Below are 18,435 nucleotides of genomic sequence, written 5' to 3'. Positions count from 1 at the left end.
CGAATGCAATTCCCAGGTTACTGCTAAGCAGCTCCGTAGCTTCGATGCGGTGCGTTGTTCATCGGTTTGACGCCGCACATAACACACAGCGTGTACTGATCTGCCCGAAGAGGAAATTGAATTACTAGTTAATATGCCGAACCTTCTCTGGCAGTGTGACGGCTGTGTTGTTTGTAATGATTCTCACTCTAAATTTGGAGAAGTAATGAAAGAGAGAGCTAAGGGAGCTAAGGAGTATGTACATGGACTTAAAATCAAAGTTTGTAAATGCTTTTGCCGTTCCTGCTATGGACAATAATAATGACAGTCAGCGTAAAAAATTGGTGAAAACTACAGCACCAGCTCTTTCCACTTCTCGGCAAGCTAACCAACCTGTTCCGGTACGCACCGCCCCAGCAGCTGACCCCACCAGATACTATATACAAATCTCAGGAACAAGGCAAACTTGCAGTTAACACCCTACCAGAAGCGTTGTGCGAATATGTTGCGAAAAAGCTATGCGTTAAGGCCAACAGTATACTTTGCAACCCATTAATTAAAAAAGATGTACATACGTTAACTTTGAAGTTAATCAATTTAAAGCTGGGAGTTCCTGGGCAACACTATGAGTCAGTGTTTTGCGATCAACTCTGGCCAGAATCAGTCAAAGTCAGCAGATTTGGTGAGGAAGCACCCAATTCAGATGCGGGGCATTTCTGCGATCCTCTTCCTCATCTCCTGGGTTTGTTCTCGCAACAACAAAGGCTATATTATATCACTAACCATACAACATATAGACTGGTCATTTCATACAACGCATTTTGGCACAAAAAAAACGGATCGCGGGAGGTCCCCCATGCTCAAAGCAGCAGGTCCATGCACTTCGTGTGCGTTCGGGTTTCGGGTTCGCGCACTCATTGCACGAGTTCAGTCGTTCAGTCGCAGAGAGGCGCTTTTTGAAGAAGGCTGCCCTGCGCTTGAATTCGTCTTACAAAAATGTAAGAAGTATTTTAATATTTATTACTTGTTTAAAGACAATTAAAATTACACTGCGAATCATTAAAAAATAAATTAACCAAAGATCACTAAACATAACATTTAAAACAAGTGTCCTAAAAGCCCGCTCCCCTTAAAAGCAATCGTCGGTAGGGTATGCAGGCACCAACCGCTCGCAAGACATCGACAAGAACTGATTTAGTTTGAAGTTTTCCCAACCACTGAAGAGCAGTCGGTGTTTCAAGTGACACGACTGCGATATGCCCTGTTCCCATCTCAGTGGACTGATTTCTATAAATTCGAATACATACATATATGTAAAACATTTTACTGCTACCACTTATTTAAATTTGTAAACAAAAATAAAATGTATGCTGAAATATTAAAAAAATATATTACAATATATAATATTCATATTTATATCATATTCATATTTATATCATAGTAAATACGCCCATATTCTTAGGGTACCAAGTTTGAAAAGTGGCAAAAGACAAAATATTCTTAATGCGCCGAAATGAAATAAAAGCACACATGCTCCCGTGTATGAGAATGCATGATCACGCATACATACAAAGACGAATTCAAACGCAGGGCAGCCTTCTTCAAAAAGGGCCTCTCTGCGACTGAATGACTGAACTCGTGCAATGAGTGCGCGAGCATAAAAATGAGAATAAGAATGAGAGAGCAAAAAACCCGAACGCACACGAAAAGCATGAACCTGCTGCTGTGAGCACGGGGGACCTCCCGCGATCCGTTTTTTTGTGTCCAAATGCGTTGTATGAAATGACCAGTCTATATGTTGTACGGTTAGTGATTATATTAAGCACATTGAGCACAAGAACAGATGTCCTTATACTCATTCCTTATTGCCAGCATCAACCACATGAGATAATATAAGTCAATAATATACGCAACGACATACATAAGGTCTTGGATTTAGTATTTATTAGTTTTGTTTTCAATATTTCCTTAATTGAATGTAATTTACCTATTAGCAATTGCGATATTCATCATATTTTATAGTTTGGCGCCTTCAGCGGACCATTCTTTCAAATTCATTTTTAATGAGAACTGCATTTTCTATCAGAAGTGAAATATCACTTCTGGGAAACAGTTCTTTCGCATGATAGTTTGAAGCAGTGTTTAAAAAACTTAAGTATGATTTCATATGATTTTGCTTCTAAGTCTGCTCCTAGAAAAGCAGAAGTTGCAGTCGAAGCTAATGCAAAAATCAAAAAGCAGCAATAGTCACTTGTTTTCGTTTAATTGCTTGCTGATTTGCTGTTGCTCACAGTTATGAGCGAAAGTCGAAGCTGCGGCATCGACTTTCGGAAGTCGTCGGAAATTTCTTTACCATCAGTACATATCAAAAGTCGAAAGAGGGCCAAAACAAAAGCCAAAATCTTTTTGGAATGGTGTCAAATCTAAGAACAATGTTTTTTTAGTCCCTTCTGCTATGTTCCTTGGAAATTTATCCTTCCTGTATACCCTTGCAGAGGGTATTATAATTATGGGCATAAGTTTGTAACGCAATGAAGGAGAATTTTCCGACCCCAAAAAGTATATATATTCTTGATCAGGATCAATACGGGAGTCGATATAGCAATGTCCGTATGTCTGTCTGTTTCAATACCGTTTGCGGGCTTAGTTTAATTTTAGTTCAATTTTGAAAAGCGCCCCGATCGGACGTCTATGTTTTTTTAATTTGGTGCATTTCGCACACCGTTTAATCAACAACTCATAATTTCAAACTCTTTTACATTTTTAAACCAATTTTATGTGCAAAGCACACACCCCCGATTTCGTTCTTAGTATCAGTTTCCACGTTTTTTAAGGAACAAATGGTCAAAATTCTCTGAACCATTCTCTTATTTTATTCAAATTAGATAAACTTGGGTTTCCAAATAATCGATTAATTTGGGTCTCAAGTTATTTGAATGGAAGAACTCAGATAGTTCTCTTTTTAAAAAGCTGTTTTCAATATGATCTATGTAATATTTTAAGTGGCTTAGGAAAGTCGTTTGGGTCCTGTGCTGTTTACTCAATTTATTAATAATCTTTCATGATGATGTTAAGCTTTGTTATAGCCTGATTCCATTGGCGCATTAAAACGCATTTAGCCTAATGCGCATTTATTTACACAGGGAATCCCATTAGGCTAAATGCCGCATTTAAAATAAATGCGATTTTTAAATGCGATTAAAAACCATTCGCCCCGAACATTTATAGAAAAAATACCGGAAAATACCGATGTTGAACGATATTTTGTTCGTGCCACCACTACAACAGCTGTTTTCTATATGCAAGGTTGGCGCAATTTTTGATGTCTTTTGAATATAAATTCTATTTTGTATAAAAATGACTGAAAACTAAAGCGCACGCTGCAAATTTTTCTCGCAGTACCACAATTCATTACTGCTGGATCTCTGGCATAAAATGACTCCCACATATACGGGGATCCTAGCCCTTTTTGAAAACTGTGGTGGTCTCCATTGCAAACCCGTCATAACAACTCAATCAGCTTCTCTTCCTTGTCGTCCAAGTTGGCAAATGCCTCGGACGCATTATAGATGTCCTGCTGAGCATTACAGAGTTTAGTAAACTCACTCATGTTCATTAATTTTAATTAATTTCTTTTGGATTTGCCAAAATGCAAAAGTAAACAAACCCATATCAGCTGCTCGTGCCACTCACATGTCGGAGTAGCATTAGCTTAATGCTAATGCGCCAATGGAATCAGGCACATTTAAAAAGTCCACTAAGGCGGCAATGGAAGCAGGCTATTAATTCTATAATAATTTGTTGTCCGGTTTCGGCTTGATATTGATGTTTGATATTGATTGTTTTCAGAGATGTTGCCAATCTGACCTCTTAAATCTAAACTTACTTTAAAGTAACGTTATGACTTATTATATGGGCACGGCTAAGTTTATAAATTAATTTTTTCATAATATGCCAATGCCAAATTCAGTTAAGGACTTAGGATTACTTCTTGATCCAAAATTGAAATTCGATTCAACGCCTTCTGTTTACGAGGATGTAGGGGTTCTTGGGTTTATAAGGCGATGGTCGAAAGAATTTGATGATCTTTATACAACTAAATTAAATTAATTAGAATATTGACATCCCTTTTGGATTTCTTTATGTCAAGTACACATCGATCGTAATGAGTAGTTACAAAAAAAATGTCTTCTTGGGATCAAAATATTTACCCTAGTGGAGTTATAGCCTGATTCCATTGCTGCATTAGTGGACTTTTTAAATGTGCCTGATTCCATTGGCGCATTAGCATTTAGCCAAGGCTACTCCGAAATGTGATTGGCACGAACAGCTGATCTGGGTTTGTTTACTTTTGAATTGTTGCAAATCAAAACGAAATGAATTAAAAATCATGAATATGAGCAAGTTTACGGATATCTTTAGTGCGCAGCAGGTCATCCCTAATGCTATCGAGGCATTTGCCAACTTCGGCGACAAGAAAGGCGAGCTGATGGTGTTGTTTGACGGGTTTGCAAAGGAGAGCACCACAGTTTCTAAATAAGAGCAAGGATCCCCGTATATGTGGGAGTTTTTTCCTGCCAGACATGCAGAAGTAATGCATTGTGGACCTGCGAGCAAGATTTTCTGCGCTTGCTATTGTTTTCAGAATTTTTACGCAAAATAGATTTTATATTTAAAAGAAATCAAATATTGCGCCATCCTTGCATAAAAACCCAGCTGCTATTGTGGTGGCACAAACGAAATATCGTTTAAAATCAGTATTTTTCTGTATTTTTTCTAAAAATGTTCGGGGCGAATGATTTTTAATCGCATTTATTTTAAATGCGGCCTTTAGCCTTTTGGGTTTTTTGTAAATAAATGCGCACTAGGCTAAATGCGTTTTAATGCGCCAATGGAATCCGGCTATTATATTGCTCCACTTGTAAATCGAAGAATTCTATTTTAATGCTTAATCTTATCAGAGGTGATATTGATTAAATATAATTGCTAAGCCGCTTTTTGTTGTGCTTTTTAGATCAATTTACAATAGGCATCCTCTTAGTTGCCAAGATCTAAATCAAATTTTAATAATAAAATAATTTGTATATTCCTGAAAGGACTATATATTTCTGAATCGCAGAAAATTCAACATAAATATACTTAAAACTTTCACCAGCCACTAGGTTGCTGAAATTTCAGCAAGTTGAATTTGTATGGAACAGCTGACCGAGTTTCAGTGTATTTCTGACGAATTTTCAAAAATTCAGAGATTCAGTCGTTTCGGGAATACCCAAAACATAAATTCAAGAAATATGACTGAAAAAAATTAAATAATGTATTTTGTTGAAATTGGAGGTAGACTTTTTAAAATATTGCAGTATAATAAAGGCGTCAAACAATTTGCGTTAATGAAAAAACTATATTTGACCTTTTGCCTATTTTGCGGGTTATGTATATAATAACTATTCAATACCTTCCTTCCACTCAGTCCATCAGTTGGAAACGGTTGTATTTTTTGACAAATGTGAAACTCCGATTTCAACAGAGCAAATCAACCTTCCGATTTAAGCTTTTCTGAACATATGTGGCTCGTCAAAACATAAACAAAGTCAACAGGTCAACCATGAACGTAGATGGATCTCTGTGGAAAGGGGCTATAAATTAAGGGGCTATAATCTGTTCAGATCAGATGAATTTGGATGGTGGATTTGCTCTGTGAAAATTGTAGTTTCACTTTTGTTGAAAATTCCAACCGTTTCCAACGGATGGAAAGAGGGCATAAGTTCTATTTTTTGTTAACAAATTCTTTTTAATAATTTGTAGTTGTTAGTCTAACATCTTTTTTCTTTGCAACAGCGACAACTGAAATGGTGTGTACATTATTTTTGTTTTAGTAACTACACTTCTATAAAACGATAAGCTTCCGTGTGATATTTTATGCATTGCGACGCAAATGTGTTTCAACGGTTTTTTATTTTGAAACGAATGATTAAAAGTTAGGTTACTTGGCGTTTTTCTCGATAACGATTAAATTAACTGAAAACTTTTGCTTTTATTGCCAAGATTAAATATTCCTTAACACATCTACATTTCGATTTATATGCTTGTATGTTTAAAAACATTGAAGCCGTGACCAATTATATCTCAATTATTCGATCGTTTCAATTGTATATTGCTATATGAAATCGTTTTCCGATTTTAATAATATTGAAAGCGTAATTCTGAAATTTTAAACCATTACTATGTTCAAAAGAACTCAAAATAATTTTTTTTTTTAAGTTAAATATTTTTTTTTTTATGTTCTGATTGCTCCCATTTTGGAATATTAAACCAATACTACATCTCGAAGAACAAAAAAAAATTAAAATACAGCAACTTTTCATTTATTTTTCCGATTGTTCCTATGGGAGCTATTTGGTATAACCGTCAAATGCGGCTCCTTCCAATTGACAATGGAAAACCATACTTTTGGAAAATTTTCGTGCAGATAGCCTTAAAACTGATAGACTAGTTTGCGAAGAAACGGACGGACAGACGGAAATTTGTAAATCGACTCTTCTAGTGGTGCTGATTTGGAATATTAATACTGTATAGGGTCACAAATGTCTCCTCTTCGTTGCAAAATTCTTTCTGAAATTTTAATACCCTCTGCAGGGGTATAAAAATGTATAAGATTACATATAACATGTGTTTTTACAAAATTTTTCATTTCAAGATATAGGCAAAACAGTTTTTTGCCAAAAAGAATGGTATTTGCATCATTTTCGACATTTAAAAAAAAATCAGGCCCCCAACGGAAAAGCCCGTGCCTTTTGAGGGAAAAGCTCGGGCCTTTTTATTTGAAAAAAAAAAAGAAAGACCGCGCGTACCAATTTCATTTTAACTTAATCTTGGCACAATTTTATTAGTTAACTGGAATACATAATCTCAAACAAATTAATTGGTCCTAAAACCTGCTGTAGTAGACTTTGGTTAAATTAAATTTGTTTGAACAATTGTTTACTTAAAGACCAAAAATTAATAAAATTACACAAATACACAAATAATTTAATGGAACTTGGACACTTAACATGTTTATTTTAAAACCATTGAACATTATTAATTCAAAATCGTAACGTGTACTTGGCCTTAAGAGTTGATTTATTTGATTGTAAACACCCTGTGTCCCTGTGTGCAGCTTGTATGAGTCTTGTGGTAGGGTTTGTAATCGTATTTTATGATCGGAAGACGCCGTTTTTTTTTTTGGAAAAATAATTTTCTATAATCACATTAAAACGAGTTGGTTATTGTTTTGAAATAAATTTGTGTGCTAGCTTTATTATAACGTGAATAATGAACAACATTGTTTTACTACTAACTTAAGGAAATATTTGGCTATTCGTCGGAGACGCCATTTTGTACAATTTTTAATTTACTGCTCTATAAATGGAATTTGGAAAAAAAAGGTAAACTTTCTAGAAATGAAACTCAGTTTAAACATTTCGTATTTCCTATTATTTCTAATTGAAGTTAAGTAAAGCCTTCAATTTGTTTTTCTTAATATTAACATATCTGTATACATTATGTAGAACCTACTTGTACATATGTACATACCTTCAAAATTAATGTCTTACATACATACATGCATGGTTAAATATAAACGTGCACACAAACCACTTGTGTATGTACATTGTAGATATGTATGTATATTTATATGTACATATTTAAGCTTTCTATACCTGTCAAATTCAAAATATGAACTTCGTTTAAAATTAAAATCTTACAATATGGTTTCTTTTCAGGTATAAGGGTGGTCGGACACCTTCTATTAGGTCCAGTGAAAGGCGACGTCCTCAAAGTGTTTCATCTATATCCACACTTTCCCCAAGAGTTGTGTTGTCAAGATTGGAACCCAGGGAGTTCGAACGTCTTCGATTATCCTACAAAGTTGCAATCGACCAAAGACGATCTAGAAGCTGCCGTGGCATGAACATGGGTCAAAAAATTAGTGGTGGAGTCAAAACAGTTAGTCGTAATGATTCACAGTCTACCTTTAAACCAATAATACCAAGAGAGTTACAAGCTGATTTTGTTAAACCAGCGCGCATCGATATTTTGCTTGATATGCCGCCAGCGTCTCGAGAACTACAACTGAAGCATTCCTGGAACTCCGAAGATAGGTCGTTAAACATTTTTGTAAAAGAGGACGACAAGTTGACATTTCATAGACACCCAGTCGCTCAAAGTACTGATTGTATTCGCGGAAAGGTCGGACTCACAAAGGGATTGCATATTTGGGAAATTTATTGGCCAACAAGGCAAAGAGGTACACACGCTGTTGTCGGCGTATCCACTTCAGATGCGCCGTTACATTCAGTTGGGTATCAAAGTTTAGTCGGATCAACTGAACAAAGTTGGGGCTGGGACTTAGGAAGAAATAAATTGTATCATGACTCAAAAAACTGCGCTGGTTTGACATATCCAGCCATATTAAAAACGACGAAGCTTTTTTAGTTCCAGACAAGTTCTTAGTAGCATTAGATATGGACGAAGGAACACTAAGCTTCATTGTTGATCAGCAGTATCTTGGTATTGCCTTCAAAGGGCTGAGAGGAAAAAATTGTATCCAGTTGTTTCGGCGGTATGGGGTCACTGTGAAATAACCATGCGTTACATTGGTGGATTAGATCGTGAGTATATTTTATTAATTATACTACAGCAACTTATTAAAATAAATGTATGTGCATATTCAGTTTTTAACAAAATGCAGTTATACTTAGTTCCGCGGAAATTGAGTAATATTAAATCGCTTGATTTCTCTTAACGCTTGACAAGTCAAAGTGTCAAATTAAAAAATTACAGTGCAGTTCAATCATTAGTAGTTTGAAATATGTGTTTGCGTGCTTGAACTGTATACATTGATTGTGGTCTGGGCTGTTCTTCGAAGCATGCTTAAAGCGCATGAAGAAGGATAGCGTTGGATGCCCATATCCCCTACCGAAATCTGATTCTTCTAATTTCAAAAACAGGGGTGACACAAGATTAGACGTATGTTATAATGTTCTTTAATTTTTGTTGTTTTTAGTGACCTCGAATTTTTGTATACATAATTAGATAGGACTAGCGCCATTTTCGTCTGCACATTACCGCAGACTTTGCAATTTTTAACGTTGCCGTAACTATTAAGCAAACAAATTTTTTTGAAACGTTTTTCAACAATGTCGGTGAAATACAATTGAGTTTTATTTTGATCGAAATAATACAAATAATTGAATTAATTTCAGTGCAGAAAACAATTAAAAATCCTCAAGAGTACTTTGGGATTACTGTACAAGGATAAACAAAAATATTGGACAAAAATAATGATTTTGGTATATACCATGCATTTCTAGGCCCATTACAAGTGTCTGAATTTTATACCCTTGCAGAGGGCATTACAATTTCAGTCAGAAGTTTGCAACGCACTGATGGAGACATCTCCAAATCTTCCTGTTGCAGGTAGTACATAAGTAGTAACGAGCCGGATCGGACGACTATAGCATATAGCTCCCAAAGGAACAATCAGAAAAGAAAATGATAACTGCTATTTCATAATAAATATAAATATTATAATAAATAAATTTTTAAAAAATGTAACTTTTCTATTTATATATTTAAAAAAAAATTCTTTAGGAAATAGTATTAGTTTGAAAGTTCAGATTTACGATTTTAAGTTAATTCAAATCGGAAAACGGTATCATATAGCTGCCATAGGAACGATCAAATAATTGAGCTGAAAATCATCAATGTTTTTAACATAAACGCTTAAAAATAGAATTTTAAGTGTTTTCAAGAATATTTAATTTTTACAATAGCTGCAAGGGTATATAAACTTCGGCTTTTCGAAGTTTGCTTCCTCTCTTGTTTTATTTGAAAAAAAAAATCATTTACGGTCCTTGGTACAAAGTACTTAAATTTATTTTAATTTGAAATAAATACTTGTATGAAACTTTCAACAAGTTCCTTGCAATAAGGAACTAATTTTAAATCAATTTTTTCAATTATAATTTTCAAAGTAATTACCTTGTCAAAGTGCTGAATATAAATAATAAGAAGCTGCTTAGAGCAACCTTTGGAAACTATTTTAAATGTTCCGTCCATTACATATCTTCTGTTCGGCGTTGGTATATTCTCTTTTACTTCATTTATTATTTTTAAAGATGAAAATATACAAAAAGATTTTTTTTTAGTGGATTTGAGTTATCCACACAGATTCTAAGTTAAATGCCTCAATTACTTGCAGAGGACTTTGAGGCGAAGTTAGAAAAGTTTGGCTAGTGATATGTTGGTGGCCTCGTCTTATTTTGCCAAGATTACTCTAGCAAGGTAGGTATTGTTCTAATTTTATTATATCTTGTAGGTCGACTTGTTTTTGTTTAGCATTTTCTGTCCCTTTACATAAAACTAATGGCGAGTTCGGCGTAATCCATAAATTTTTCACACTCCATCATTATGGACACGTACACTTCACGGGATGCAAATCACAAAATATAAAGATTTTTCTTTAAATAGGAAATAAACCCCAAATTCCATTCAATATCATTGTCATTGTTTCCTGTACAAATTGTTGTGGCCTTATTTCGTTTTTTTTTGGGACTTATTGCTTTGGGGACTTATTTTACAGAGCCATAATAAGTAACTGAAGAACAGTTAACTTTCTTAACTGCATGTGATCTTAAACAAGGTTTGGGGTTTAATTCCATTATGAAATAAACCTCCAACTTTGGGGCCTTATTTCGTTTTATGTTTTGGGGGCTTATTTCTTGGGGGTCTTATTTCCAGCACCCAAGATTAGAAGAAGGTGTTCTAGAGGTTTTACAATTGCTTATTTAAATGATTATGAAAAATTCGTATTGGAATCAAGCAAGGTTATTATAAACATAATTATTTTTGATCGGAGGACAGAACTGTTTTCTTCGTTTTTTTAATGTACAAGTCATTTGGGAACAACTCCTGGTCATGGTGCTGACGTTCTTGGGTTCTAGTCCAGTACCAGACAAGAACGGAAGCATACTTCAACTAGCTGAAATTTATATACCCTTGCAGCTTTAAAAAAAAAAAAAAATCGATATTTATTCCTACACGTTAAATAACATTGAAGCAATAATGATTTAAAGCTCAATTTGTCGATTGTTTTGTTTTGACTCAAAACATTTGAACCCCGATTGTTCCCATGGGAGCTATATGACATATTCGTCCGATTTAAATCAAATTAAAACAAGAAAGGAAGCAAACTTCGGCGTGCCGAAGTTCATATACCCTTGCAGCTATTTCAAAAACTAAATACTCTTGAAAACGTTAAAATTATGATTTACTTGCGTGTATGTTTAAAAACATTGAAGCTATGATGATTTTAAGCTTAATTATTCGATAGTTCCTATGCCAGCTATATGATTGTTCCTATGGGAGCTAAATGATATAGTCGTCCGATTTTGATGAAATTTAAACCGTAATTCTGAAATATTTAACCAATACTATATCTCGAAGCACTAAAAAAAATTTAAAAAAACCAAAGTTATAATTTTTTTAAATTTATTTTTATGATTGTTCCTATGGGAGCTTTATGCTATATTTAACCATTACTATATCTCGAAGCACTAAAAAAAATTAAAAAACACCAAAGTTATAATTTTTTTTAAATTTATTTTTATGATTGTTCCTATGGGAGCTATATATTTAAATCGTTATTCTGAAATATTTAACCATTACTATGTGTCGAAGAACTAAAATAGAAAATAGAAAAGTTATAATTTTTTTAAACTTATTTTTCCGATTGTTCCTATGGGAGCTGTATGCTATAGTCGTCCGATCCGGCAATAGAAAGACAACTTTTGGGAAAGTTTCATGCAGATAGCTTTAAAACTGAGAGACTAGTTTACGTAGAAACGGACGGACAGACGGATATGGCTAGATCGACTCTCCTAGTGATTCTGATCAAGAATATATATACCCTTACAGAGGGTATTATTATTTCAGTCAGAAGTTTGCAACGCAGTGAAGGAGACATCTCATCAGCATCACTAGGAGAGTCGCTCTAGCCATGTCAAGTATTAGGCGTGTAATTCCCCTTTTGAAATTGTTGTTGGTTTTAATGACCTTGTATTTTCGTATACATCGAAGTGAAACAGTATATATATAATTATGTAAAAAAAATGTTTGCAAATTTTTACGTTATAAGAAAAAAAAATGTTTACCAATGTTTTGGCAGTGCCTTTTGTCGTAACGACTTTTTTAATATCAAGGTGAGCGCCATTTCTTTTAGCTTTTAAACAATATTTTTACTTCCAATATATTACGTCGAACATGCTCTACCAAACGGAACAATTATATATCCGGATTTCATTGGCATTTAGCCTAATGCGCATTTATTTACAGAGGGAATCCCATTAGGCTTAATGCCGCATTTAAAATAAATGCAATACATAAATGCGATAAATAAATGCGATAAAAAATCATTCGCCCCGAACGTTCTAAAAAAAAAAATACCAAAAAATACGGATGTTTAACGATATTTTGTTCGTGTATAGGCAAGGTTGGCGCAATTTTTGGTTTCTTTCGAATCTATTTTGTATAAAATCTATTTTGTATAAAAATGACTGAGAACAAGAGCGCACGCTGCAAATTCTGCTCGCAGTACTACAATGCATTACTGCTGGATCTCTGGCAGGAAATAACTCCCACATATGCGGGGATCCTTGCCCATCGCAAACCCGTCAAACAACACCATCAGCTTCCTTCCTTGTCGTCCAAGCTGGCAAATGCCTCAGTCGCATTTTGGATGTCCTGCTGAGCATTTAAGAGTTGAGTAAACTCACTCATTTTCATTATTTAAAATTAATTTCTTTTGGATTTGCCAAAATTTAAAAGTAAACAAACCCAGATCGCCAATGGAATCAGGCACATTTAAAAAGTCCTTTAATGCGGCAATGGAATAAGGTTATTACTCTAATCAGTTCAAATAACTTGCGTTGATGGGCTACTCTCTACGAAGTGTTTTAAGCAGGGTCCGTAATCATTATAAGTTTATAGTAATAAAAGAACAATCTTAATTTTTTGTTTTTTTTATTGATTTTGCTCATAAATAATCATTATTTTTCTCAATGTTGAAATTTAGCCGATACAAAACACATGCAAGAACGCCGAATTTACGTGCGCACACAACAAACAATTTTTATTGAGTAAGACATCAGAGCAAGAAAGGAGAAATAAGAAAATACAATCGCTTAGAGATGTGCAAATAGAACGATATAACTTGTAAACTTCTCAAGTTAGATTGTTTTTTACAATATTTCATTTAAACCAAGCGACTTTACAATATTATTATGCTTTTCTTTCTGTAAAATTTTAGTAAGTATAAATTTAGTCCGAACCGCTCCAGAGCAATTGCTGACATTGCCGTACTTTTTAATATTTCTTTATAAAACTTTAACAGAATATTCTAAAAAAATTTTATTTATTATACCCTTGCAGAGGGTATTATAATTTCAGTCAGAAGTTTGCAACGCAGTGAAGGAGACATCTCCGACCCTATAAAGTATATATATTCTTGATCAGCATCACTAGGAGAGTCGATCCGTCTGTTTCTACGCAAACTAGTCTCTCAGTTTTAAAGCTATATGCATGAAACTTTCCCAAAAGTTGTCTTTCTATTGCAGGCAGTATATAAGTCGGAACGAGCCGGATCGGACGACTATAGCATATAGCTCCCATAGGAACAAACGGAAAAATAAATTTAAAAAAATTATAACTTTTCTATTTTTAAATTTTTTTTTTAGTTCTTCGACACATATTAATGGTTAAATATTTCAGAATTACGTTTTAAATTTCATCAAAATCGGACGACTATAGCATATAGCTCCCATAGGAACAATCATAAAAATAAAAAATTATAGCTTGGGTGTTTTTTAATTTTTTTTTTAGTGCTTCGAGATATAGTATTGGTTAAATATTTCAGAGTTACGGTTTAAATTTTATCAAAATCGGACGACTATAGCATTTAGCTTCCATAGGAACAATCGTATAGCTGGCATAGGAACTATCGAATGACTAAGCTGAAAATCATCATAGCTTCAATGTTTTTAAACACACACGCAAGTAAATCATAATTTTAACGTTTTCAAGAGTATTTAGTTTTTGAAATAGCTGCAAGGGTATATGAACTTCGGCACGCCGAAGTTTGATATAGTCGTCCGATTTTGATGAAATTTAAACCGTAATTTTGAAATATTTAACCATTCCTATATGTCGAAAAACTTAAAAAAAAAAAATTAAAAAACAGAAAAGTTATAATTTTTTTGTATTTATTTTTCCGATTGTTTCTATGGGAGCTTTATGATTTAGTCGTCCGATTTTGATGAAATTTAAACCGTTATTCTGAAATATTTAGCCATTACTTCATGTCGAAGAACTAACAAAAAAATTAAAAACAGCAAAGTGATAATTTTTTTTCATTTATTTTTCCGATTGTTCCTATGGGAGCTATATGCTATAGTCGTCCGATCCGGCTTGTTCCGACTTATATACTAGCTGCAATAGAAAGACAACTTTTGGGAAAGTTTCATGCAGATAGCTTTAAAACTGAGAGACTAGTTTGCGTAGAAACAGACGGATCGACTCTCCTAGTGATGCTGATCAAAAATATATATACTTTATAGGGTTGGAAATGTTTCCTTCACTGCGTTGCAAACTTCTGACTAAAATTATAATACCCTCTGAAAGCGTATATATATATATACAGATTTATGCCATTACAAGGCCAAGAAAACTAAGTAATTGTTGCACCATCAGCTTTAAAAAAGATTCTATCTTTTCGTAAAATGCTTGTCCGTGGTGAAATATTGCACAATATTGCAAACGTATCACTTTGTGAAGTGCTTTTTGAAAGAAAGTTGGGTATTTTCATATAAAAATGATCGACTAAACGAAGTGCTAAATAAGAGCACGACTGGAGCCTCAGTGTTAATTAGGGTATGACTTTGTCTGCAATGCGGACATTTGCCATTTTCAAAGTTTCCCGAAGACCTTAGTTAAAATTAACTAGTTAATTTGGTGGGGACTTTCTACATTCCCGAATATATAAATTGGCCATGACATTCTCTTTTGTCTGAATAGGAGGTCTACATTCTGTCAAAAAGTACCCGGAAATTTGAAATAAAACATAAACAACTTATCAATCATCTAAATGTATTATATCCCCTTCAAAATTGGCCCCTTCTGAGGCAATACACTTCTTCCAACGAACAATCCAATCATCGAAGCACTTTTTAAAGCTATATTCCGGAATGGTCTTCAGTTCTCGTTGCGAATTAGTTTTGATGTCTTCAATGCTCTCAAAACGGTTTCCACGAAGTGGTTATTTTAGTTTTGGAAAAAAGAAAAAGTCACTCGGGGCCATATCTGGAGAATACGGTGGTTGTTCGATGATATTTGTTGAATTTTCCTTAAAAAACTGCAACTACTGCGATTCACTTTTGGGACAAAATTCAGATCTTTTGGCACCAATCGCGCTGCGACTTTCCGCATACCCAAAACATCAACCAAAATATGACGAGTGATCTCATGAGACAAGTTCATTTCTTGGTTGAAGAGGTCGAAGGCCGTCCTTTTTTTTGCCCCTCTTTGAACGATTTATACCAATCGTAAACTTGAGTTTTCGACATGGTTAAATTACCAAATGTGTTTTTCAACATTTCCAACGTTTTGGCACAAAAAATTTCGTTTGAAACACAAAATTTCACACAAACTCTTTGTTCGATATTTTTATACCCTTGCAGAGGGTATTATAATTTCAGTCAGAAGTTTGCAACGCAGTGAAGGAGACGTTTCCGACCCTATAAAGTATATATATTCTTGATCAGCATCACTAGTAGAGTCGATCTAGCCATGTCCGTCTGTCCTTCCGTCTGTCCGTCCGTTTATATGCAAACTAGTCTCTCAGTTTTAAAGCTATCTGCATGAAACTTTCCCAAAAGTTGTCTTTCTATTGCAGGTAGTATATAAGTCGGAATCGAGCCGGATCGGACGACTATAGCATATAGCTCCCATAGGAACAATCGGAAAAATAAATGAAAAAAAATTATAACTTTGCTGTTTTTTAATTTTTTGTTTAGTTCTTCGACATATAATAATGGTAAAATATTTCCGATTTACGCTTTAAATTTCATCAAAATCGGACGACTATAGCATATAGCTCCCATAGGAACAATCGGAAAAATAAATGAAAAAAAATTATAACTGTGCTGTTTTTTAATTTTTTGTTTAGTTCTTCGAGATATAGTAATGGATTAATATTTCAGAATTACGGTTTTAATTTCATCAAAATCGGACGACTGTAGCATATAGCTCCCATAGGAACAATCGGAAAAATAAATGAAAAAAAATTATAACTTTTCTGTTTTTTAATTTTTTGTTTAGTTCTTCGACATATAGCAATGTTTAATTATTTCAGAATTATGGTATAAATTTTTTCAAAATCGGACGTCTATAGCATATAGCTCCCATAGAAATAATAAAAATATATAAAATAACTATCTAATAATTGAGCTGCAAATCATCATAGTTTCAATGGTTTTTTTTAGCACATACTCAAGTAAATCATAATTTAAATGTTTTCAAAAGTATTTAATTAATGCAATAGCTGCAAGGGTATATGAACTTCGGCTTGCCGAAGTTTGCTTTCCTTCTTTTTATCCATAGTAATAGAATAGAATAGACTCGTCAAATACAAAAAATAAAAAAATTTAGTTTGTTTTTACACGAATTCACCATTCTTCCCCTTAAATTAAATTTGGATAGAAAGGATTTTCATACAATCCTAGTAAAAAATATATATCTATGAACGAACAACAAACCATTTCATATCAAAGGAAATAACCCATAACCCATAATATAATTTACTCAACTACAGTGTACTTGTTTGGTTTTCAATATTTTTCAATCCGTCGTGTTGTAGCTGTCGTCTTCCAAATTAACTTCGTATTTTAAAATTAAAAACGTAATATTAACAAGTTTTTTTTGTATCTTTTAAGCCGAACCCTTGCCCCTAATGGATCTTTGCCGAAGAACTATTCGACAGAAAATTGGCCGCGAGAACTTGGAGGACCGTATACAACAACTTCAACTTCCTCTTTCGATGAAAACATATTTATTGTATAAAAACCGTAGATAATATTTTTATTAAGTAAAAAGTATACCAATTTAGATTTTTGCTGCATGTGATGAAAGCAGTAAAAACTAATTGCGTTAGCTTATAATAGTCTTAGATCAATGTTAGTTTGTCTGACCTCTAACTGGAAAAGCATAGGTATACAATTCTTAATAATACTTTAATTTAGCTATAAAGGTTTATTGTATATTAAGAAGCATGAATAATAATAGTATGTATACAGTATGACATCTCATTTTGCAATAAATTGGAGAATGTTTCTTCATGTAATATTATTTTAAAAATTATATAAGAAAAAATATATTTGTAACAAATAAAATCAAACAGTAAAAATTGCAGTTTTTGTTAAAAAAGCCTAATCGCGAGTCATCATGTAAACTCTCGAAAGTTTTTAGAATTAAATTTTTGTTTCATATAGTTTTGGAAAAATGCCTTAAATAAGTTGAATATAATTGACTAAAACGCTTATATTCATTTGCATTCCGAAATATGCGACCAGAAAACCTGAAAATGATAACTTCGTAGTTGCAATATAATGTGGCTCGCTTCGTGCTAAGAAGCCTCCAATTTAATTTCCTTAACACACTATTAATAAACGCTTTAAAAATCCAAATTCAAATGTATGTTTTATATTAAGAGAATTTGTATAAAAGGCAAGGTAATATTTAATGCATTTAGATTGTTTTGTAAGGTAAATAAAAAAACTCACATTTAATAAAAATTACTAAAGTAATTGAAACAATTTGAGGGCCTAACTTTCTACGACGGGTGTTTTTAGTTGAAAAGAGTCATTCCTGTGCAATGTGCAATCCATTAAAAAAAAAAATACCTCACGACTTCAAACAAACAAAATTACAAAAAGTATAATTAAAAAAATTTTTTTAAATTAAATAACACATTTTTATACGCACTATTTTAATTATAAAAATCTGGGAACCGTAATCATTAATTTTATAATAAAAATTATTTGGTAATGATTACATATCAATTTTTACTTCTTTCTTCAATGGAAATCATATTTTTTGAGTATATTTATAAAACATAGGGATAATTATTATTGTTGATAAAAAATAAATAAAACTCAAAAAATAATGATTATTAAAGATCAAGCAAACACACCGTTTGACGAGGTATGAACAATGTGACTATCGCACCTAAGACTCCAAAAACTTTTGATATCAAATTTTGTGACGATAACTATTTACTTTAACAAAAAATGAAGTTATATTTACTTAATTAGTTTCTAATTTGGTACGCTGCTTTACAATTTTTTAGTTACAAGTATTTTATTGTGC

The 18,435-nt window shown here is 33.3% G+C and overlaps 1 protein-coding gene across 1 annotated transcript; it reads left to right on the top strand.

The window, feature by feature from the left end:
- Window positions 1–7,126: 7,126 nt before the first annotated feature.
- Window positions 7,127–17,882, top strand: LOC128264155 (protein gustavus). Its single transcript, XM_052999518.1, is given in 5 exon segments — window positions 7,127–7,403; window positions 7,740–8,425; window positions 8,428–8,550; window positions 8,553–8,627; window positions 17,004–17,882. Coding segments are annotated over 5 exon segments (1,044 nt in total). The 5' UTR covers window positions 7,127–7,383; the 3' UTR covers window positions 17,144–17,882.
- The last annotated feature ends 553 nt before the right edge of the window (window positions 17,883–18,435 follow it).

The sequence above is a fragment of the Drosophila gunungcola genome, unplaced genomic scaffold, assembly GCF_025200985.1.
Source record: "Drosophila gunungcola strain Sukarami unplaced genomic scaffold, Dgunungcola_SK_2 000059F, whole genome shotgun sequence".
Classification (NCBI taxonomy): Eukaryota; Metazoa; Arthropoda; class Insecta; order Diptera; family Drosophilidae; genus Drosophila; species Drosophila gunungcola.
This window is presented reverse-complemented; position numbering and strand designations above follow the sequence as displayed.